The following is a 24,889-nucleotide window of genomic DNA, read 5'->3' as shown; positions in this document are numbered from 1 at the left end:
AACTCCTCCACCTTGTTAAAACAGGTTTGCTCTTCCTTACAAACATGCAGCCCAAAACACAGGATTTGAAAACTTCTAGTGGTGATCCCCAATAAGAGTTTTTAAAGCATGTTCAGAGCGTGAGTAAAGAGCCAAGGGCACTTGGCAGTGGTGGCCAAGACAGTCTCTCCATAATAGAAAGTGTTTCATTTCTGTTAGCATTTTCTGAATTTTAATGTCAGCATGGCTGTTTAGTATGTCTTAGATTTTATTTGAGCTGCTACTGAGCTATGTACCCAGTACCTACTGGATACAAAGCACTTATATTCACATTATCGTATTTACCTTTTTTGACAGTCCTGTGAAGCCAGTGGTCTGTCCTCTTCTAACAACCCGTCACCCACTGTTTAAAAGCGAAAACGAGGCTGGTGCGGTTAAGTGATTTGATGAGGATTATCCTCTGTGCCAACAGGATTTGAATCTAGGACTCCTAATGGCAAGACCGGTGCCTTTTCCTTCCAGTCCTTGAGAACAGCCCCGTTTCTTTTATTTCCGTGAAAATGGGCCCTGGGATGGATCCAGGCTACTGTTGAGGTCATTCTTGAGAATTTTCTTTGTGGATTGTTTGGGAATTAGAGTTTGGAATTCTGATAGTATGCCGAAGTATTAAGATTGCCTTTCTGACATTGTGGAAACCCAAGGATTAGCTCAGTGGCGACAGAGGGTCTGCAGTTCAAGCTGTTAGCTCTAAGTCATTTTCTTTTCTTCTTTGGGGTTTGGGAAATCCCGGGTCCCAGGAGTAAAGCAGGCTGCAATGGTATCCAGGAAGCATTTGTTGCACAGCAGAGTGGCTCTGTAGAATGCTGGACTGTCTCCGCGGGTGTTCCCAGCCCAGCTGTTCTCAGCTGGGAAGGGGCTCCCCAGAGTCGGACCTTTGCGTGAAACACTGCATCGAGCAGCCTCGCCCAGGCCTCAGGGTTTCTCTGTGTCTCCACTGCGGGAGCTGAAGTTCGCCTTGAAAACCACGCAACAACTCTGCATCCTTAACCCTACACAGCTAAAACAAAACCTCAAACGCAGGCCGTAGCCAGAGCAGTATTGAAGTGAACATTAACAATACAAATTACGCGCACTAATTTTTTTCACCTCTTCTGTCTTTCCGTTACAGTTACATGATGTTTTTAATCCAACTCTTTAGACTGTCCAAATTAGCATTGTCAGAGTCCTGTCTTTTATTGTTTATTCTTGCTTTATGTGAGTGGTTTTGTTTTCCCAACTAGACTAAGCTTTTCAAAGATAGGAGCAGGGGTAGCTCTGGAATTTCATGAAGGAGAGGCTTAAGGTAGAAAGGGGGACTCAAGGGTTTATTTTAAAGCTGTATTTGCATAGCAGGCAAATCCTCATTTTGCTTAGATTGTATATTATTTACAGATGGGTGCTGATGGAAATTATGGGGGCTTTTCCCAATCAAGCCATATTCTTAATAATTTTCCACAACACCTAGCATAGTGGAGGCCAGAGTAGGTGCTTATCAGTATTCTTGATGACATGAAATTGTGTGTCTTCCAATAAGAGAAAAAACACAAACTAATGAAAAGAATGTGGATTTGAGAGTCACACCAACTTAGGTTTGAATTATTATTCACTTGATAGCTTACAGCAACATGACTCTCCCCTGGGCCTTGGTTTCTTCATCTGTGCCTTCCAGGGTTATTTTGAAGATTAATGGGTAAAATATACGTGATCCTCGATCCAGGACCTAGCACGTGGTAGGCACAAAAGTACCGGCTGGCATTGCGGTGGCCGATGCTTTCCCCCAGGAAACAGACTACCATTGGCGTGTTCCTGCCATCTAATTCCTCAGGAGGTCATTCCTAACCTGCGTGTCATTTCTGTCCATTCCCTTCTTACCTGACTGACCGTGGGGCTGAGTGGCGTGCCTCAGCGTCTGTGGTGGCCATTGCTCTGGGGGCTGACGTGGCCCTGCCCTCAGGGAACACGGAATCCCTGCGTTTGTTCTTACAGGGCAGCTCCGTGGTTTCAGATCTGGAATCTACTCGATTAGTCTTTGTTTTGGGCAGTGGGTGTTATTTAATTTCCCATTAAAAATCTAGACTTTCTGAACCAAATAGACATTTTCCTCGGTGACAGATACACACCATAAGGAATATATATATAAACATAAGAAATAGTTCTTACCGTCAATCTTATGATGTAATAGGGAATCTGAGTTGTAAACATGGGAGGAAATTGGAGAGCAGCCCATCAGTTACATAAATAAGATTGAATTGAGTTTTTGAAGACAAAAGGGCTTGGGATGGGCTGCTGAAATTGGAGACATCATCACAGAGAAAGGCGGATGGAGCTGGATGGGTCAGGGAACAGTCTGACCGAGTTGGAGGAAGGGCACAGTTGTGCCTGCGGGTTGGGGACCAAGCCGCCGGAGTAGAAGACTGGACAGAGAAGAACCAGATTGGCCCCTGGAAGCCAGAGTCAATTAGATGGGGACCTGACATGCTGAAAGCCTTAGCTTAGGAAGGTGATCCCGGTGTCCGTTTGTAGGATGGATCAGAGGAAGGGAGGATGGGGAGGAGCGAATGGGTATAGACTTCTAAATCCAGGGGGTAAGGGCCTGGGCTATGAGGGCAGCAGTGAGATAAGTCAGGAAGGGTTAAACCCAAGACGTTTAGGAGGAAGACTGAACTTGATGACAAGTGTAATGTATAAGGGATGAAACAGCAGAAAAAGTAAAAGATGACTCTGTGGTTCCTTGCCTGGGGCATTTGTGGTGTCCCTGAAAAAAATAGTTCAAGTCAACAAATAGCTCTTCTTCCCAGAGCCACAGCTGTATCATTCCTCTTGAACTTGGACTGACCTTTTGTCAAGTAAGGTGTTTCAGTTGTCTGTTACTGCCTAACAAGCCACCCCAAACCCTAGTAGCTTAAAACAACAACAGATTATCGTTTCTCCCAATTCTGTGGGCTGGCCGAGTTTCCGCCAGCCTGTTCCGCTACTCTCCGTGGGCTCAACCAGGCGGCTGCAGTCAGCTGGGGGCTCTGCTGGGGCAGGACACTCAGAACGGCTTTAGGGCTCTGCCTGGGTGACTGTTCTTCCCCGCAGCATATTCAGACCTCTTCCACAGCGGCTGGCTGGCCCCCAAAGAAGAGGAAGCAGAAGCTGCCAGTCCTCTTAAGTAAGGCACCAACTCAGAAGTCCACCACATTCCGTTGATCAAAGCAAGTCAAAAAAAACCCAGCTGAGATTCAAGTGTAGATGAAATTGATTCCAACTATTAAAGTAGGGAGCAACACACACGTGGAGGGAGGAGGAGAGAAATTATTACAGTCTCCTCTGGAGACTGCCTACCACATGAAATAACCAGAAATTACATTTCAGAGCGGGAACTCCCACTAGAACTACTGCTGTAATATAGCAGGGCCGTATGGGGGTCAGGGTCCTCAGGGACTCTTGCTACCTTCCCCTGAAGGTCAAGTTTCATAGGGGAGAAAAGGCTGTTTACTTATTTATTTGGGTGAGTTGTTACAGATTCAGAGACACACATGGGGCTGCTTGAAGACTCAGAGTGACGGAAAAGGAGAGTTGGTATCTAGAAATAAATTTATGGAGGTAAGGTGGGGCCATATTATGATAGGACTTCGACCAAGATGACAGCTGTCAGATTTGAAACTTTAAAAATATTTTATTTATTTATTTTTAGAAAGAGGGGACGGGGAGGGAAAATAAAGGGAGAGAAACTTCAATGTGTGGTTGCCTCTCGTGCTCCCTGCACTGGGGACCTGGCCTGCAACCCAGGCAGGTGCCCTGACTAGGAATCGAACCGGTGACCATTTGGTTCACGTGCCCATGCTCAATCCACTGAGCTACACCAGCCAGGGCTGAAAGTGTTTTAGATGGGCGGGATGGGGTACAGTGTGCTTATGGTTACAGGCTGAGAGCGTAGATGGGTCTACATTTACCTCATTGGTTCTCTGATGGAAGTATTCTAGACGATAGGTCCTCTGATAGGACTCCAGTGGCAAAATCTCATGTGTACTTGGTCCTCGTTCTCATGGACGTGGTGGTAGCGAGAGGGCACCTGGTTGGACTGGTGGTGTGAGACCTGACCTTGCTTCAGCAACGCTGGTACTTGAGTTCTGGCTAGGAAAGGTTTCAGAGCCAAGACTCAAACTGTAAAATAAAGTCTATTTAGAAAGTCACAGAGGCAGAAGAAGTGAGTGGTAGAAGAGATGGGCTCAGGAAACAAGTTACAGAGGCAAAAAAAGTGCCCTCGGAGCTTAGGAAAGAGAAGAGTAAAGGTACCGGGCCTTGGGGGGAGGGGAAAGGTTTAGGTGGGTGCGCTCCTGGGAGGGAGAGTGCCCTGGGTCCTCTGTCCTCAGGGATTTTGAGGGTGAGGATCCCAATAGAATATTCATCAGCTTTCCCAGTGCGTCCGTCCGTTCAGGATGGAGGTCTCTGCGGATGGGTCGGCTCCAGGGCAGGGGTCATTACTCAGTGTGGCTGCTCTGATGTCTGCCATGGCATCACTTGTCTGGTTTTGCTGCTTCCCTGGGCCTGGAGCTGAAATGCAACTGAGGCCTAGATGTTATCTCTCGGGTTTAATGCTAAGGGAGTGGTTATTCAAGGGCCCACATGGGAGTCCCATGAGGCCACCCTTCGGGGCCCCTTGTTCCTCCTCCAGGGGGGTTTCCACATGACTAGCAACATGCCAGGGGAGGGAAGTTCAGGAGAGGGTCTGAACTGCATGGCCAGTGGTGTGCTGGGGGGGGAAGGGTCACCCTGGGGGCGAGGTCCTTGTTTTCCCAGTTTTGCCTGTTGCCTAGCACCCAGGGCTTTCCGCCCTGGTGACCTTCTGTGCCTGGCCCTTCTTCCTTGCCCTGCTCACCTCTGTCTAACTGCCTACCGCAGAAAGGAGAAATCAGCTGCCGAGGCACCAGTGCTGAGTGCCTGGGGCAGAAGAGGGTCTCTGCCACACACGGTTACATGACATTTAAAATAAGCAGAGTCATTGCATCGTTTCTAAAGAAGCAGATTTTACTTATAAGAAAAAATAAAAGATGTTCGTAGACCCAGGGAAAAGTTTTGTAAAATACAGGGCAAGAACTTTGCTTTTACTTTCTTAAACAAATCCCAGATCTCGCCCGAGCACTGGAGTAGAAAACACAGCAACAGGACTTTTTTCTATGCAAATTCCCATCTGAAGATGCACATTCAAATTGAGCTTTTACCACAGTAGGCACACTTTCCGTCTTTGTTAGGAATTGTTTTATTGCCGGGAATAGAACTCACTCAAGCTGACTTGAGCAAAGGGGACTTTGGGAGTAGATCACAAAATCCAAGCCCAGTGTCCCAAGAACCTGGGAAGAAAGTTTCTACTCTTGCCAACCCTCTCTGAGGCCACCCCACCTCTGCCCCTCTCAGCATGGGGTTCGTTCTGCCTCCTGTCTGTGGACTGGCAGAATCAGCTCACTCCTCAACTCACATGGCCCAGACATGGCTGGTTGCCTTCATGCCTACTTGACAGAACCTTACCCGCCCAGTGCCCGTAACTCACTAACTGGAATCCCAATTCCACCCTCCTGGGAGGGAGAATCTGGTGGCCCCAGCGGGAGTCAGCCGTGGCCAGAGGAGCAGCAGTTGTGGGAGCAGACCCTCTGAGAAGGTGCCGTGGGCAGTAGGTGGTCCTCAGCTGTGGACGCCCCCCCCCCCCGAGACGCGTGTAGCACCTTCATGGTGAAGCCACAGTTATATCCGAATGTTACAGGTGTTAAATCAGCCTGCCCGATTGCTTCCCAACCATTCCTTATGATAGTAGAAGAACAGTAGCGCCTGGGTTAATCGGAATAGAGGGCCGTGTCCCCTCAGCCATCACTAAAACTTACCTCTGTCAAGAACTCTGAACATCTGAAGAGAATGTTGGTAATTAACAGTCATGGGTTTTAAAACATCAACTATGATAAACAAGGGGTCATTAGTAATTCAAGATGATTTTTTAAAAATTGAAAATGATGAAGCCTCTTTGGTGAGACGAAAAATGCATGACCAAGCCACAGGACTTTAAAATAGCATTGAAAGTGAAAAGGAATTTGAGAACAAAAATCCTTTTTCAAACTGAGTTTTCCTCCCTGCTTCTGGGAAGAGCCGCGGGTGGGTTACGGCCTGGAAATCCACTCAATTGACCAGTCATGCTTTTGAAAACTACATGACTAGTGTCTCCTCTGGCGGGACTTCCAGCCACACTTTCCAGTGCGACTCAGAGGGCAGTGGAGCCCCTCAGAGGCTGGCCGCTGCTTCAGAGGCCAGCTCTGTGGTGCGCCGGGCGTCAAGGGACTAACGCGTTTGAGAATTCTGTCTTTAATCTCAGAGTCATTTTCATTTAGCTTCCCAGACTGGCCCTATCAGGAAAAGGGGCCAGGGACACCAAGGAAAAAAGCCGTGGCATGGAAATCTGCACCCCTAGAGCTCCGCTCTGCTCCCCGTTTTCATCTTGTGTTCCCCCACACAAGGCCCTTAACCCCGTTAAACTGATTTCTTCTTTGTCACATAGCAATAACATTGCCTGTCCTGCCTTCCCAAACGGGCTGTGAGTTTCATGCAAGATGCTTACGTGAAAGTGTGTTGAATGCTAGCCAGATAGATGGAAGAGATTAACATTTGACTGTCTGGAATCAAAACCAGTTTTCTGAGGTGGCTGCCTTTGACTTTTGTCCTTTAATTCAATACTATTTTATGTTTCTGTTAGTAAGCATGATGTTCCTGTTTGTGTGGTGAATGGTAAAAGCCTTATTCCAAATAATGACAATAAACACTGTCTATGCAGCCCATGCTATCTTGCTAGGTGTTGTGGGGTTTACTTTATTTACATTATCTTCTTTTAATTCTCCTTCGAGGCTGTATTGTTCTTCATTCCACTGTTGATAAAACTGACCTTGGAAAAGCTGTGGCAGAGGGGCCACAGTTCACCTAGAAACCCCAGGTTCCTCCGACTCCAAAGCCCACGTTCGTGACCACTGCTGACCGCTCCTGGACAGCCGAAGGGAGCACCAGTGCCCTTCAAAGCAGTGCCACGTACTGGGAAGTGAGCAAGGAAAACCAGCTCCTGAGCCATAATAGGGATGGCAGAAGGAGGGGGCGTAAAGGTCCTCCTTCTTTTAGAAACTCTTTATTCTTATTTTTCACACAATTCTAACAAGCTCAATAGCTTTGTTCTAAGCCTCAGAAGCAGCAAATGAAGAAGAGGGTAAGCACAGACCGCAGGCACTGACGGGAGAAAGACGTAGGTGCTAAGACCCCTTCCAGTTCAAATGTTCAGCTGCTGTGACAGTAACCAAGGAGACAGATTACATTTTTTTAAAAGATTTTACCCATTTATTTCCAGAGAAAGGGAGGGAGAGAAACATCAATGTGTGGTTGCCTCTCGCGCACCTCCAACTGGGGACCTGGCCCACAACCCAGGCATGTGCCCCAACTGGGAATCGAACCGGCGACCCTTGGATTCACAGGCCAGTGCTCAATCCACTGAGCCACACCAGCCAGGGTGACAGATTAAATATAAAAGTCAGACACAAGAACATTAAAATAGCACCCCAGTCTGGGGTCATTTGGTGAAGTACTATTTGATAACCTCAAGCCACAAAGAAACATTTCAAGTAGGTTAAACTAAGTGAAGTTTTATTGCTGTTGTTTTAAGAAAATAGCTAACGCATTTTAGAAAAGTTTCATCCAAAGTAATAAAGATAACATTTTAAGTGTTAAAATTAACCTTTCTGGAAAACTCAGTGACCCAACGTGGTGTTTCTGGGTAGCCAGCGAGGACGATGAGCAGGCAGGTCTCAAACCCACGGTCAGTTGCTTTAAGTGAACGCTGTTGCAGGTCATCTCCGGTTTCCCCTCTACTCTGCTCTCTTCATTTCCTGCTGCCTAGGAAGCACCTTCACCCGCTCACCCCGGGGTTTTAGCTGGCACACAGATCAGTCGTTCATCAGAGCACCTACTGGGCGACCGGGGCCATGCCAGGCCCCAGGAATACCATGGCGTCTGAAAGACGCAGTCCTACCCTGAAGTGGTTTGTGGGTAATTGGGGAGAGAGACACAGAAACGGGTGTTGAGAATCAAGTTCAGCATAGTCTGTGTAGGACTGCACAGCAGGAGCAGATAATGTTTTGGGGGGTGGTGGGGTGGGGGGAGTATGATGGGGGGGACCATGGGACTTCCCAGGGGAAGAGATGACAGGCTGCCATCTGAAGTAGGGAAGAATATTCCAAGCAGAGGGAATAACATGTGAGAAAGTCCAGAGGCCCGAGAACAATGTGCAATTGGGAAACTTGCAGATACACTAAGATTTATCATGACCTATGTCTAGAGTGTGAGCCCAGGGATAGAGGGGTCATCCTGATGGGACGGGGGAAGGGGAGCAGCACAAGGTAGGGCAAGGCCAGTGTTACCTGTGAGAGAGTTTGGACTTCACCCTGAGCAGCAGCCAGGGATCTTTGAGGGTTTTGAACAGGGCCCCTGCATACTTCTCCAGCTCCTGTTGCTTTCCAGTCTCTGTATCACCGGTTGTACTGGATTCTTTGTTGCTGTAAAGGCCAAGGTCATTCATTCTTGCCTTAGGCCTCTGCCCTTGCCCTTACTTCTGCCTGGAATGTGCTGTAAAGACTATCCTGGTTGCGGTGTGCCAGTTCGATTAGAGTAAGGTGACCCTGGAAATGGGATGGGATAGGAGGCCAAGGCAGCACATCAAAGAGGGAGGAGACGGTGTTCCAAACTGGGGAAGTGGCAGTGTGCAAAGAGAGACAAGGACAGATGTCCGCAATATTGTAGGAGGTACAATTGACAGTGTCTGGCAGGTGATTAAGTCGGATGGCAAGGATGATACTCAGGCCATCGATACTCAATGGGTAGAGCAGCAGCAACATAGTGTGATTGGGTTTCCAGTGATCGATCTGCCTCACGATGTGTTTTGGGACTTCGCTGCCCCAGCAGAACACGAGCTGCCTGGATTTGCTCCCTGAATTGTCGTGAATAAAGCTGATAGATTCCAGCTGCATTAATGCAACCCACGGCCTTGTGTATGTCTAATCTTAACATTTATGATTCTGTGCCCTAGGCTCTCTATAAACTAATACCCAATAACATGCTTACCAGTGAGCATGAAGGAATAAATGAGACAAAAGTCAAAGTGAATGACCACGATGCTCATGATCAAGTAGTTCTCGTTATAAAAACTTTTAAGTGCATGGTTTGCATTTCCACATGCAAGGTTCCTTCAACAAACTTGGCTTGTGTGCTCTGCTCCCGACTAGAGATGCTTAACTCACTGCGTTTGTTTAAATTCTGAAACCCAGCCATTCCCAAGCCAGGCCCGCTGAACACTAGGCTCCTACTGCCTAGAGTTTTCTGTTTACATTTGCTACTATAGAGACTTGGTTTGTTTCCGAAAAATGCATTTTAGCATTTGTGTGGTGAGCCACATTTGTTATATTTGAACCACGTGTGACGTAAGGGAGAAGGGTAACCACTTGGCTTAGAGGGGGAAGGGTGACTCTGGGTTAGCAGAGAGGCACTTCCTGCCAATTTAAAATGAGCTGGTTAGATGCAGATGGTGGCGGAAATTAAAAGTGTGGGTGTGTACATACACACATGTACATGTGTATATCTGTATATGTCAACAGACTAATGTGGATGTAAAGCTTTTGTATTAAATTGGACTGTGCTGTTTCCCAGCCTTAAGCGTAAGAGTCTACGTGGCTTACTTTGGAGTTGAATAACATGTAACTCTTAACTGACCTAGAAGTGCCTCTAGGACCGTGCCTCATTCACGTCTCATTATGCCTTCAGTTATATAAACTGTGAGGAGCCACAGGGAGGAAAGAGGGAAAGGGCTTCATCTGCTAGTAGAGTAATTCATAAATTAACAACACAGATGGGAAACTAAGGTCCAGAGAGGTTCATTTGTCCATGGGCCACAATAAATTCATTCCTTCATTCAATAAGCTTATATTTAGTATGTGTTATATAGGTGTATTAGTTAGCTCTTTCTGTATAACACATTACCCTAAAATGTAGGGACTTAAAACAACATGCATTTATTGTCTCACACTTTCTGTGGGTCAGGAAATCTGCATGTGGCTTATCTGGGTCCTCTGTTTCAAGGTCTCTTGTAAGGCTGCAGTCAAGGAGTCTGCCAGGTCTGGGGTCACATCCGAAGGCTCCACTAGGGAAGGATCTACTTCAAGTGTACATAATTACTGGTAGGACTCAGTCTTGCAGAAGCTTAAAGTCTCGGTTTCTTGCTGGCTATTGGCTGAAGGCCATCCTCAGCTCCTCTCTCACAGGGCATATTGCTTCATCAAACTGTATAAGGCAAGAAGGCAACAGAGAGGGTCTGCTAGTAGCAAAGCAGAAGTCACAGTCTCTTGTAACCTAATCACAGAAGTGGCATTCCATTAACTTTGCCACATTCTGTCGGTCAAAAGCAAGTTACTACTCCAGCCCACACTCAAGGGGAGGGGATCACGCAAGGGCATGACCGCCAGGAGGGGGGGATCATTGAGGGCCGTCTTTGAAAGCTGTCTACCGCAGTCGGTACCTGTGTTCAGGGTTCTGTATTCTCAGATACAGCCTTTTACGCTAGACCGAAACATCTGACTGTGCGGTTGTGAAGCACTAGTGTGTTTACTGTGGTAGGCCAAAAAATGTTCCCCCCCACACACACCGAAAACAACGTGTGTGTAATCCCTTACAGGGACTTTGGAGGTGTAATTAAGTTAAGGATTTTGAGATGGAGAGATTATCCTGAATTATGCAGGTAAGGCCCAATGTAGTTACACAGGTCCTTATAACAGAGAGGCGGAGGATCAGAGTAAGAGAGGGTGATGTGACCGAGGCAGAGGCTAGAATGGTGCAGCCACAAGCCAAGGAATAGGGGCAGCGTCTAGGAGGTGGAAGAGGCAAGGAATAGAGGCTCTCCCTTTGAGCCTTCAGAAGGATAAATAGCTGTCACCTTAATTTTAGTTCCAGAAGACCCATTTATTACCCCTGACCTCCTGCACTGTAAGATAGTGAATTTACGCTGTCTTTGCCTCTAGTAATTTGTTCTAGTTGCAGTAGGAAACTAGTACACTTACCAAAGGGCCTTGTGGAAACCCACTGCGGAGCTTTTTAAGGAACACGGGGAGGCACAAAGGGTAGAATGACGGGCTTCCGAGAGATTCCCCTGCCCTCTAGTGACTCCGAAACAATGTACACATCGTAGCTTCTATTTTTAGGAAGGTGTCCCTGGTTCTCTTCAATACAAAAATTCTATCAACAGTGAACAGGGAAAAAATGTCTTAGTGTTAGTAATATGGGCCTCACCTACTCTTCAAAGTAAAACAAAACGTGGCATCTAGCAGAGGACACCAAGGCTTCCCTCTTTAAAGCTTGTTGTTTGTTATTTATTTGTGCCTGAGGAGTGGAAAGATTGACTGAGATGACAGGACCTGGCACAACATGCTTTTCCTCCTTGGTGTCTCACAGCCAGATGTTGTGAAATTCTTTTGTTTTTCTTTTTCCTCCAGTGCCCGGAAACCTTGGCTGCTACAAGGATCATGGAAACCCACCTCCTCTAACTGGCGCCAGTAAAACATCCAACAAACTTACCATACAAACCTGCATCAGTTTCTGTCGGAGTCAGAGGTTCAAGGTAATTGCCCTGGGGCTGTATATCTATAGAAATAGATAAAGATGTAAATGCATTCTGCTGAGATAACTTAACAATATATGCGAGTTTGTGAAACACAATCCGTGAAGCCGTACAACTTTAGTTTTCTGCCAAGGAGAGGCTGGAGTAAGGGTGGGGCTTAGGATTCAGGAGACTGAAAGACAAGGACCTTGGGGAACATCCCCAATATCTGCGTCGCTATGTGACCTCTGACAGAGTCGCATACTTCCTTGTGCCCTTGTACGTTATGAGCGGGGACACCCTGGCTCTATGGGAGACCTGGGAATAAGCCAAGAAGGTTATTGCTTCCTCGACACATTCAGGGACCCAGCCTGGGCACCAGTTCAAAATGTTTTCTTTTCTCCCTATCCATTCCTCTATCTGAAATCCATTCTTTGGCCATTAAAATTCAATAATGCTACTGTTCATTATATCAAAAAAGAAGTAAACTAACTTGTTTCCTTTCCTTCCTTGCTTGCTTCCTTCCTTCTTTCTTTCCTTCCTTCATTCCACCCTCTGCCTCTCCCTCCCTCCCTCCCTCTTTCCTTCTCTCCCTCCCTTCTTTTCTTCCTTCCCTCCTTACTAATTCAGTCAAAAGTCCATTAATCAGGCCCAAGCAAGGAGAATAACCTGGCAGAGTTCAGGGCCTGTGCCAGAAAGGTGACTGAGCAAAACAAGTGGCCCAGCATGGTCAAGTGATTAGCTGCTTGCAAAGGATTGATCTTCTGAGTAAATGTGTTGAGTATAACAGGAGCCGTGTTCCTCACTGTTGAAGAAGGGAGCCGGGGAAAGCTGGAATGAAGCGTGTGATGTTAGAGAGGGACTGAAGTTATTAGCATAGTGCATAGTTTTTGATATATAGAAATAAATATAAAAATGAGTGGCTCAGTGGATTGAGTGCCAGCCTGTGAAGCAAAAGGTCTCCAGTTTGATTCCCAGTCAGGGCACATGCCTGGGTTGCAGGCCAGGTCCCCAGTAGGGGTGTAAGAAGCAACCACACATTGATGTTTCCCTCCTTCTCTTTCTCTCTCCCTTCCCCTCTCTCTAAAAATGAATAAATAAAATCTTAAAAAAAAAAACCCATATAGTAATCAAGAGAGTGGTATTGGCATAACAATAGTTCCACAGGTCAGTCAGGAGTCACCAAACAATGATATATGGGCCAAATCTTACCGCCCACCTATTTCTATATATAAAGTTTTATTGAAACATAGTCACACTCGTTAATCTACATACTGTCTGTGCCTGCTTTCATTCTGCTGCAGCAAAGTTAAGTAGTTGAGAAGAGACCATATGGCCCGAAAGCTGAAAATATTTGCTGTACTATATCTGATCTTTCATAGAAAAACTTCCAATCTCTGCTATAGATCAATGAAACTGAATTGAGTCCAGAAATAGACCTGCACTTTTATGGACAATTGGTGTTCAACAAAGAGGCCAAGATAATTCAGGGGGAGAAAGGATAGTCTTTCAGCAATGATTTTGGAGAAAAACTGGAGCTCTTTATGGAAAAGGAAAAAAAGGAACCTCTATCCTTATAACACACCATAGACAAAGTTAACTTTTAGTTGTGCTGGAAAAAGAACTATGGGACTGGCATAAAGATGGACATACAGATCAACAGAATAGCGTTTAGAGTCCAGACATTCATACACACATTTATTTAAGGTCGGCTGGTTTTTGACAAGGGTGCCGTATCTTTTAATGGGGAAAGGATAGTTTTTTCAACAAATGATGCTGGGACAAGTGGGTACACACATGCAAAAGAATGACTTTGGGCCCCCTACTTCACATCATATACAAGAATTACCTAAAAACAGATCAAAGATCTAAATGTAATAGCTAAAACCATAAAGCCCTTAGAAAGAAGCATAGGTACAAATATGCATGGCCTTGAATTAAGCAATGGTTTTATGGTTATGATACCAAAAGCAGCAGCAATCAAAGAAGAAATAAATTGGACTTCATCAAAATTTAAAACCTTTTTGTGTCAGGAACAGTATTAAGGAAGTGAAAAACAACTCAGAGAATGGGAGGAAATATTTGCAAGTCATATATCTGAAAAAGGATCTAATGCCTAGAGTATGTAAAGAATTCTTACAATGTGATAATAAGAAAACAAACAACCTAACTAAGAAAATGAGCAAAGGATTTGAATAGACATTTCTCCATAGAAGATATTCAAGTGACCAGTAAGTAACATGAGAAGATACTCTGTTGTCTGTAGGCTGAGAAGTCCAAGATCAGGGCATTGGCAGATTTGGTGTCTGATGAGAACTTGTTTCCTGGTTCACAGATGGCCATATTCTCACTGTGTCCTCACGTGACGGAAGGGGCAGCAGGGGAGGCCTCTGGGGTCTCTTTTATAAAGGCACTGATCCATTCGCAAGGGCTTTGCCTTCATGACCCAATCGCCTCCCAAAGGCCTCGCTTCCAAACACTATCACTTCTGGAATCAGCTTTCAGCATAGGAATCTGGTAGGGGAGAAGAACACAGACCTTCAGTCTATAGCATATGACAGTTTTGAAAAGAAAAAACTTTAGGAATAGAGAAGTCATCAGCGGTTGCCAGGAGTTGTGGGAGGGGAAACTGTAAAGTGATAGCATGACGAAGGTTACCAGGGTGATGCACCTGTCCCATATCCTGGTTGTAGGAGTGGTCACACAAATCTGTGCGTGGGTCAAAATTCATAGAACTCTCCACCATGTAGTTTACTGAATGGTAATAGAAAAAATAAGATAAAAATTTAAATGGGGCCTATAATGAGTTTGTTGGAGGACTGGCTCTAAGGAACTTACTATCTGGCACATAGTAAAAATTCAGTAAAATGCTTAACTGGTATTATTATTACTGTTTCAAGCTTTTGGGATTCCCCTCTTAAAACTTAGGTGAATTCAGTAGAACTGTAAACATTTAAAAGGCATACTCACTGAAGGGGACACACGGTGGTAATACAATTACTGATCGGAGTATAGTGAAGTGTTACAAGACTGGGACAAGGGAGAGGTCCCAGGGAAAGGTGGGCTGGGAAGAAGAGGCTGGTTGCTTGCTGGGGCCAACTCTACCAGGCTCCTTCAGGTCACGTGACCTCCCTGCCTGACACCGAGTGCTGCTTCTCTGTTGTGGCAGTTTGCCGGGATGGAGTCAGGCTACGCTTGCTTCTGTGGAAACAACCCCGATTACTGGAAGTATGGGGAGGCAGCCAGTACCGAGTGCAACAGCGTCTGCTTCGGGGATCACGCCCAGCTCTGTGGCGGCGATGGCCGGATCATCCTCTTCGACAGTGAGTATCTTCTGTGCCCATTGCTGTTGAAGACATGGGAACCCTTGGGCCGGGGACTATGCCTGCTCTCCCGCCCTTCCTTCCGTTTATTTTCTCATTCACTTGCCAATACCTATTAGGCGCCTTCTGCAGGCCAGGCACTGACCAGACCCTGCGATACAGTGCTGAAACCTCAGCCCCTGCCCTCTAGAAGGGGGCTACTCATTTAACAAGTAATTAATTACAGCGTGTCCTATGCTGGAAGAGCCATGGCCTATTGAGATAACCTAGAAAAGATGACCTGTCCAATTTGATGTCGATACTGACATTGTCCTAGACTCCAGGGCTGACTGTTCAGCAAGCTCTCACAAGCGTAGGGAAGTCAGGCCGTGTACTGTGCGTGAATGCAGCGCTGACGGAGGCTTCAGAGCCTCTGCTGCCCCCGGAACTTCATGTACTGGACTAACAGAACCAAAAAGACAGTCAGATAGGCAGGGGGTTACAGGGACTGTCCAAGCTGTCCTCTTAAGCCTTCCTCAGCCTCTAGGCACTGGAGGGATGAATGAATCCTATAGATTGGGTCTCACTTGGTAACATTGGTTGGGTACCTACCTTGACAGGGCACTGCGCTATTCACTTTCCCCGCGTTCTTTCCCTTAATTCTCAGTACTGTGATGCAGGTGTCGTCATCCTTATTTGCCAGACAAGAAAATTGAGGTTCATAAAGTCACTTGCCAAAGCCCCACAGATAGTAGTCCTGCCCGTGTGGAACTTGTGTTTTAGTGGGAAGGGCAGAGACTCACGGTGAAAGCGACTGAGGGCCCAGGGCCGGGCAGCACCTGACTGCGGGGGCCGGGGGGCCGCGGTAGCCGTCGCACCGCAGAGACTCCAAGGTGCCATCGGCTGTCAGTCGCAACACTATTTCGCACGCCAGTGAGGGGGAAGTGCTTCCGTTAAACAGGCGTGCACACCTGGGGTGTGTCTTTGACCGGAAGACACACCCCAGGCTGCGCGGGTCAGGCTGCTCTCCCCTGCAAAAAGGAAGGTCTTGAGTGTGTTCCTAAGTTTCAAGTTTCTGGCTGGATTATCACTGAATTTTCATAATCCGTCCTAGATGCCATGTGTGTTTTCTCAAAACTGAACAGGATGTGCTGTCGGCATGGCACACATCTGGGAATCAAGAGTCCGAGTTTAAGGTCTGCCTTTGCTGTTGAAACAGCAGTTGGACATGGGTGTTTGATTCTTTTATTGTAATAATAATAATAATAATAATAATAATAGAATAGCTAATACTTACGGAGCTTGTATTACCTGCCAGATCCTATACCCAAACACTCGACATGTATCAACTCATTTTAATTCTTATAGCCCCATGAGGGAGAAACTTGTTGTTTTCATTTTATAGATGGGGAAACAAAGGCACACAGAAGTAAGAATCTTGCTCAAATTCACAGTTACTATGTGGTAAAGTGGTCAGGATTAGAGCCTAGGAATTCCCTGTTGGTGTTTTTACCTTAGGTTTTGGGGGTATAATTTACACACAGTAAATATCACCCTTTTAGTTGGTGATATTTAGTAAATATACACAACCCAGATATAGAACATTTTCATCACTTTAGAAGTTTTCTCGTGCCCTGAATGGTGCGGCTCAGTTGGTTGGGCATCCTCCGCAAAGTGGAAGGTCAACGGTTTGGCTCCTGGTCAGAGCCCATGCCCGGGTTGCAGGTTTGGTCCCCAGCTGGAGTGCGTACGGGAAGCAACCGATCAATGTTCCTCTCACACACTGATGTTTCTCTCCCTCTGTTTCTCTTTCCCTCTCCTCTCTCTAAAAAGAAAGGGGGGGAGGGAAGGAAGGAGGAAGGAAGAAGATCTGTCATGGCCCTTTGTCCTCCCCCCACCCCCAGCCCTCAGCAACCACTGACCTTGTCCGGTTCTGTCTTTTGAAACTGTCACGTAAATGAAATCATACATTACTTACCCACGTGTGTCTGGCTTCTTTCACTTAGAACAATGACTTTAGGATTCACCTGTGTTGTTTCAGCAGTTCCTTTTTATTCTAAAAGGCGCACCTTTGCACAAACAGACCCCAGTTTGCTCATCCATTTAGAGTTGATAAGCAGTGGTCTGTTTATGACAGAGGTGCTGTAAAGCTGCTAAAACCGAGATGTGCAAGTGTTTATGTGAGCACATGTTTTCACTTATTTTGAGTAAATACCTAGTAGTCCCGGATTTCTGGGTCGTGTGCTACGTGAGTGGTGAACAGTTATAAGACACTGCCAACTGGTTTCCAAAGTGGCTATAGCTACCGCTTTGCATTCTGACCAACAATCAATATATGAGACTTCCAGTTGCTTTGCTTCACATTCTCACATGAACTTCTGTATTATCTGGGGGGGTTTTCATGTTTTTAAATATTTTATTTATTTATTTTTTTTATTTTTATTTATTTATTTATTTTTAGAGAGAGGGGACGGGAGGGAGAAAGAGGAAGAGAAACCTCAATGTACAAGAGATACATCGATCACTTGCCTCTCTCACGCCCCCAGGTGGGGACCTGGCCTGCAGCCCAGGCATGTGCCCCAACTGGGAATCAAGCCAGCGACCTTTCGGTTCACAGGACAGCACCCAATCCACTGAGCCACACCAGCCAGGGCTATTGTCTGTTTTTTTAATTTTAGCTATTCTACCAAGTGTGTGGTGGTTTTAATTTGCATTTTAATAATTGCTTATCGTGTTGAACATCTTTTTTTGTTCTTATTTGCCATCTGGTATCATATTCTTTTTGTTTTTTTTATAATAGATGGGAAGGGAGGGAGAAAGAGAGGGAAGCATCAATGTGTGGTTGCCTCTGGTGTGCCCCCTACTGGGGGCCTGATCTGGCCTGCAACCCAGGCATGTGCCCTGACTGGGAAGTGAACCAGCAGCCCTTTGGTTCGCAGGCTGGCGCTCAATCCACTGAGCTACACTTGCCAGGTGTGGTATCATATTCTTTTGGCCTCAAGAAGTTTCTTTAGCATTTTCTCTAATGCAGGTCTGTTGTCAAGGGCATATCTCAGCTTTTGTTTGAGAAAGCCTTAGCTGACCTTCATTTTTGAAAAATCTCTTTGCTGGATATTGAATTCTACACTGAAGTTTTTTCTTCTTTTAGTACTTCAAGAAATATTTCTTCTTTGTCTTGTGGCTTGCATAGCTTCTAGAGATGTCTGCTCTGTCTCTGCTCCCCTGTATGTAATCCTTTCTCATCTTCTGCCTGCTTTCAGGATTTTATCTTTGTTTTTGGTTTTCAACATTTAACTACAATGTGTCTAGGTGTGTTTTCTTTGCTTTTTTGTTTAATGTTTATTTTTAAAATTTATTTGCTTGGAGTTTGCTGAGATTCTTAGATTACTTTTCATTGACTTTGGAACGTTCTTAGCCATTTTCTCTTCAAATATTTCTTCTGCCCTGTTCTCTTTTTCTTCTCTTTCTGGGAGTCCAATTACATATTGTTAGACCATGTGATACAGTTCCACAGGTGTTGGATGCTGTTTCATTTTTTTCACTTCTTTTTTTCTCTGCGTTTCGTTTTGAATAATTTCTATTGACCTACCTTCAAGTGTTTTTATTCCTTCCTCGGCTCTATGTAGTCGGTGTGTAAGCCCATCAAAGAAATTCTTTATCTCTGATCATTGTTTGCTGTATTTCTAGCACATACACTGGACTCTTTTTATAGTTTTCACGTCTCTGCTGAAATTTCCAGTCTGCTCGAGCACGTGGTCCATCCCTTCCACGTGGTACTTTCTGTATCAGTCATGTAGTCTCTGGTAGTTCTGCCATCTGGGTCGTTAGTGAGTCTTGTTCTCTGGATCGTTTCGTCTCTCCTTTTCTTAAATTGAGATATAATTGACAGGTAACATTGTATTTTTTTTAGGTTTACCACATAATGATTTGAGATTATGTATATATTTTTTACCAGATGTTTTATCTCCTAACAATGAGTCTTTTTTCCCCTCTTTCTGTCTTGCTTACTTTCCTGCTTTTACGTACACTGTAATATTTTACTGAATACCATACACAATATAGAGGAGAACAGTAGGGGCTGAGGTAAAAAACCTTGCACCTGGAAAAGGGCAGGCCTGCCCAGCGTGGGTACAGAGCCCCTCTGTCAGCAGTGAGCTGGGTCTGGGTTCTCTCGTTCCCGTCGCTGTCACTGGTGCACATCGGGCTCCACAGTCCTGCTACTGTCCCTTGTGCTTCCTGTGCAGCTGCGAGTACCAGTGGGTTTTGTCAGTGCTCCTGTCACACCCTCAGCTTCCAGCAACTCCTACAAGCCCACGCCCCCAAGGGCGTCTTTTCCCTCCCTCAGTGGGAGACTGCTGCTGCTTGCTCCTTGGTGCGGTGGTGCTCTGTGAGGTCGGGGGGTGCGGTGGGGGAGTGTCTTGGTTCTCCTGTCCATCCTCACTCTTAAACAGAATATGTTACTGGGCTTCAGGGGCGGGACCTTTTCAGCATTCCTGCACCCCACCCTCTCCCTGGCAGCCAAACACTGCCTTGCAGCTCTGGTGGCTCTTGGAAAGGAGCGATGTCCTGCCCCTGCTTTTACTGGTTCAGGGTCCTGCGGCTCAGGGCAACTAGGGGCTGCTGGCCTTTGCCTCTGCTCTTCCCCCAGAAGCAGAGGATCTTTGCCTGGTTACCTTGGCAGGTAGGGGAGAGTCCTTTACTCCCCCTCCGCAAGGGCAAACAGGTTCTGTTTCTACCCCGGCTCTGGGAGCAGGAGGGTTTGGTGCCCCTCTCCCCACAGCTGAAGGAAGGCTTTGCTTCCTTTGGGAGGAGGGTCTGGGAAGCAGCAGGGTTTTTCACACCTGTCCACCAGCGGCAGCTATCACACCACCACACCCGGGCCACCGAGCGGTGCTGTCCTACCCCAGTCACTCTGGTGGGCACTGGGTGGAGGCCTGCCCAGACCTGCTTGCGAGTGAGTGCAGACTCCTGTTGTGTCAGGGGCTGCTGGTTGTCCCAGACTGAGGGGCTAGCCTGCACTCAGCCTTCACGGACTTGTTAAAGTTTTAGCTGCTTCCTTCTTACTGGCTTTCATGGCAGCTACCTCTTCCTCTGTGCTCTGTCACAGATGAAACACTTTTGTGTGGTCTGGCTCTCCTTGAAGGAGCTTCTTACTCTATAGAATTAAATTCCATTTGTCTTCAGACCTCAGCTTCCTGACAGATTGATAGAAGTTTTGAGCTTCTTCTCATTTGGATGGAAGCAGGATTCTCTTACTGCTTTCTACATCCTAAAGGGAAGTGGAACTTCCCCAAAAGCTTTTTAAATCCCAGCCCTCTGCTCCCTCTCAAGGACTTTCATTTCCAGGGTCTAGTTCATACTTCACCACGTAAGATATGGTCGGGTGGTTGTATCCCCTTCCTAGAACCTGCAGATCAAAAACGGGAGTCCAGCAAAATCAAATGTGCTAACAGAGCGATCACAATCGAGTGAGCCCCCTGCATGCAGGAGGTCATGTCTCGTGCCGTCTCCCACTTGAAAAAGAAGCGTGGACCCTCATGGGTGCATTGCCCTTCTCTTTTTACGCCTGCGCCTTGAGGAGAGCCCCCCCTGCAAAGAGGTTTCATGTGCTTTATCTCATCCGTCCTCACACGTTCATGTGATACGGGAGCAGATGGTGGTCTCTCCATCCTCAGCTGAGAGAGGCGAGAGGCCTGGAAGTGAAGGATCGCATGGCCCAGCTGGTCCCAAACCCAGACTCTCTGACTCCAGCCTGGCCCCCACCTGGGCCACACCACTGTGCTGTGTGCTCATTGTAAGGTCTCCTGGGCAAAAAATAAAAGAGCCTCCACAGTTCAGGGTTGAAGTGATTCATTTTGTGATTCGATCCTGAAATAGAAGACAGTCTGGTTTTATAGACAAAAAAAAAAAAAAAATCCTAAACCGTATCACATTAGTATCACATTAGTTAAGAAGAGTTTTGTTTGTAACTGGTTGGAAAGTGAGCCCCATGGCTGAGCCCCGGCTGAGGGCCTGTGTCCTTTTGTCTTCCCAGCTCTTGTTGGTGCCTGCGGTGGGAATTACTCGGCCATGACTTCCGTCATCTACTCCCCTGACTTTCCTGACACCTACGCCACAGGGAGGGTCTGCTACTGGACCATCCGGGTTCCGGGAGCCTCCCACATCCACTTCAGTTTCACCTTATTCGACATCAGGGATTCCGCAGACATGGTGGAGCTGCTGGACGGCTACACCCACCGAGTCCTGGTCCGTTTCAGTGGAAGGAGCCGCCCACCTTTGTCCTTCAATGTCTCCCGGGATTTCGTCATTCTGTATTTCTTCTCTGACCGCATCAATCAGGCCCAGGGATTTGCTGTCTTGTACCAAGGTAAGACTTCCTGTGTGCCCTGGGCGTCTCCGGCACACCTCGTGACCTGTGGACCTTGGGCAGTTCTTGCCAGGTGGTCTGAGTCAGGAGCTACTGGCTCAACCTCCGGATCCTCCCACCTCCCATTTCCTAACTTGTATACATTTCACGGTACAGAAAAGAGGTAAAACCTCTCAGTTTTGCCATGTTAGTAGTTTTAATGGGAGGTTAAAAGAACAACTGAAAGAAAAAGCTGAGGTTGGTAGAACTGGAAGGCTCTGAGGAGGTCATTTGGTCCACCCTCCTGCCTCTCAGGATCCCAGCCAATCCTAAAATCCCCCTGAGATGGAGCCCACTCTGTGCCCCTCTAATGTGGACACGTGTTCCAGGCGCATCTCTTTGCTGGCACACGAGAAATATTGCGGGTGTCTGAGGCGTGGTCTTTGTCCTAGATGTCAAGGGTGTCAAGAAGAGTTCGGTCAGTGTGTGCTCCAGGGGAGTCAGAGGGAGGAGGCCTCCCCGCAGACGGGAGAGTCTTGAAGAACAGGCAGGATCTGGGTCAATAGACAGGAAGGAAGAAGGCCTTCCAGGCCGAAGGAGCCATAGCTACAAAGGCACAAGGGTAGGAAAATGATAAAGTATGCTCAGGTGTCTGCCAAGAGACCAGTCACATGGCTGGAAGTTGACAGATCATTTCTTCTGCCTCCTTCAGGACCGAGGCCTGGCAGGTTCTGCCTGGGCGCCAGGGGGGCCAGTGGAGAGCATCGCACCCAGAACTAGATCAGGGGAAACAGTCTTTCTACATAACGAGTGCCTCCCCCTCTAGCTCTTCATTGTCTTTACCAGCTTTTCTCCAGTTTGTTCCTTCTGCTCTTCCAGCCGTCAAGGAAGAACTGCCACAGGAGAGGCCCACTGCCAACCAGACACTGGCGGAGGTCATCACAGAGCAGGCCAACCTCAGCCTCAGCGCTGCCCGGTCCTCCAAAGTCCTCTATGTCATCACCACCAGCCCCAGCCACCCACCACAGACCGTCCCAGGTAGCAGTTCCCAGACACCTTCAAAGGGGTTGGAAGCCACAGAGCTTGAAGGCATCGCTCTTGGCTGTTACAGAACCAGAGTGCTCCTGGGTGTTTCTCATTCCAAGGCACGTCGAGGGTCCTGGCTCTGTCACTGTGTTTGTCCTGGCCTTTGAGGGACATTTTATCATTAGCTTGACTCCTTAGTCCTTCGGGAAAGAGTGCTCACCAACACAGACCCAACATGGGCGCCTTCCATACCTTGTGACCGATCGGCTAATCCAGTGTTTTCTCACATTAGAATGTCTTTCTAGAGCCACACGTTGTAGCCCCCTAAATTCTTTGGCAATTTTAAGAGCTCCGTTCATTCATTCATTCAAAAGATACGTAAGTGCTTTAATGATGCCAGGCGCTGTTGTAGGACTACATATGCAACAAACCAGAAAAATGTGCCCTCCAGTGGCCTATAAGTGGGGAGAGAGACAAGAAGCAAAATAAAAGGCCAGATAGCGGTAAGAGCTCTGAAGGAAAGTCATGCAGGAGGAGGACTGGGAGTGGGTGGTGGTCTTGTGGTTCAAGCTGGCTAATTTAGTTGGGCACAGACTTCCGTTCTCTTTTTCCCACCAAGGAAACTGGGGTCTCTGTGAGCTGATAGAGCTTCAGTGTACTGTTAGCAGTGACTGGGCCTAGAGGTCTTCAGGCTATTTTCCAGGTCCCCTGAAGGACCCTCCACAGGAGCCCAGGGATGAGAGCCTCCCCAGCGCTTGTCCTGCATCGTTTGTTAGTGTACGCCGATAGGGTTTCACAGGTGTCACATCTCCTTCCTCAGAGGAGGAAACCGAGGCCCGCAGAGTTTATGTAACTCATCTGTGGTTGCATAGTAGACACAGCATGTGCACCACCCCTTTTGGCTCTGAGTCCAGTGCATTTTGGACCATACCAGCTGCCTCTCTAAAGCCAGGTGAGGTGCTGCGAAGGCTGGGACTCCATGCCAGCCTAGCTCTAGGCTGCATTTGGTGGCTCTTCCCACCTGCAGGCAGCTCCTTAGCCAGGCCTTCATCTCTAAGCTGCCAGTGTTCACCAAGGGCTTCCTTCTAAAACCTGAGGTCAAACCGGTCTGATAAAGCCTGTCTTTTGCACCTGCAGGATGGACTGTGTATGGCCTGGCGACTCTCCTCATCCTCACGGTCACAGCCATTGTAGCAAAGATACTGCTGCACGTCACGTTCAAGTGAGTACGACAGAGCTGCCTATTTCCCGAACAGAAGGCTCAGAACTCCTTTTCTGCCACGCTTTATTTGTCTGGGTAAAAGTGTAACATCAGAACGTGATTCCAAAGCCCTTAGTCCTAGGGAAAGTAGGACAGTAGACATTCCTCATTCTTTGGAGGGTGAAATGGACACCTGGACAAATTTCACTAAGGTCTGAGGAATTGTGTTTGCTCCTGTGTCCAAAGGATACAATTTCAAGGATTGAAACAGTCTAGGCATAAAAAGTAACAATTTCCATTTTTTGCCTTGTTCTGGACCCTAAAAGAGATCTTGATTCAAGAGCAAAGAATTGCTGGGACAATACCGTGTGTATATTCCTGATGCCTTCTAGACATTGGGAAACATCCTTAGGAAGAGCATACTAACATTAACAAGAGCTTAATAGTCATTTTAAGGCAATTATTACTTTTTTACTTTTTTTAAAAGATTTTATTTATTTATTTTTAGAGACAGGAGGGAGGAAGAAAGGGAGAGAAACATCAGTGTGTGGTTGCCTCTCACATGCCTCCTACTGGGAACCTGGCCCACAACCCAGGCATGTGCCCTGACTGGGAAATGAACCAGTGACCATTTGGTTCGCAAGGCTGCACTCAATCCACTGAGCCACAGCAGCCAGGGCTTAAGGCAATTATTTAAGAAGAGTATAGAAGCTTCATCCTTCAATTCTGACCATTTGGAAAAAAACTTTTCCTATATTTTGCTGCTCTGGTTTAACAGTTCTTCCAGGAAAGGGGCTACTGAAGTTTGTGTATTTACAGAGGGGAATCCTTTCTCTTTATTTCTAGATTTTGACTCTCTTTCCTGTGGTTCCCAGCCCAGGCTCTCTCTATTTCTTTTCTTTTTCTCCCCAGTTTTATTGAGATATAATTCGTATACAAGTTATCTCCATTTCAAGGCCTTCCTGAGCATCGGTGTCCCGTGAAAGCCGCTTTTCCCTGACCTTCTCACAAGCCGTCTGCCACAGACTTTTAGTGCATTGAGTGACGGCTCCTTCACTGCCCTGCGAAAGCCGCCCTTGGCCACACGGGAACCAGCCCCTGCCTCTCCACCCTGCGCGTTACATTTCTCAGTGAAAACAATGTCCTTATTGTTTACTGATTCCACTCACATGCCACACATATACTTTTTAGGCACGATTCACATGTTCCGGAAGCCTCTCGGGCACAGTCCTGACCATGTGTCTCCTATAGCAGCAGGAAAGCAGGAGGCCTCCTCTAGGGCCCAGCAGCTCACAACACACTGAGGTCCTAACGCATGTCTGGCTCCCATCTGACACCGGAGTCCCTCTGCA

At 47.0% G+C, this 24,889-nt stretch overlaps 1 protein-coding gene across 2 annotated transcripts in view; it reads left to right on the top strand.

The window, feature by feature from the left end:
- Positions 1–24,889, top strand: part of KREMEN1 (kringle containing transmembrane protein 1) — a 54,130-nt gene that overhangs the window by 24,678 nt on the left and 4,563 nt on the right. The window contains exons 4-8 of one of the 2 annotated variants that reach the window (XM_053927795.2): positions 11,559–11,683; positions 14,832–14,985; positions 20,999–21,331; positions 22,190–22,351; positions 23,474–23,558. In XM_053927795.2, the coding sequence (XP_053783770.1) occupies positions 11,559–11,683; positions 14,832–14,985; positions 20,999–21,331; positions 22,190–22,351; positions 23,474–23,558 (859 nt within the window). The remainder of the gene's footprint in view (positions 1–11,558; positions 11,684–14,831; positions 14,986–20,998; positions 21,332–22,189; positions 22,352–23,473; positions 23,559–24,889) is intronic. The other variant, XM_053927796.2, reaches the window with a different exon arrangement.

The sequence above is a fragment of the Desmodus rotundus genome, chromosome 7, assembly GCF_022682495.2.
Source record: "Desmodus rotundus isolate HL8 chromosome 7, HLdesRot8A.1, whole genome shotgun sequence".
Lineage (NCBI taxonomy): Eukaryota > Metazoa > Chordata > Mammalia > Chiroptera > Phyllostomidae > Desmodus > Desmodus rotundus.
Note: the sequence above shows the minus strand (reverse complement) of the source record. Positions and strands in the feature narration are given on the sequence as shown.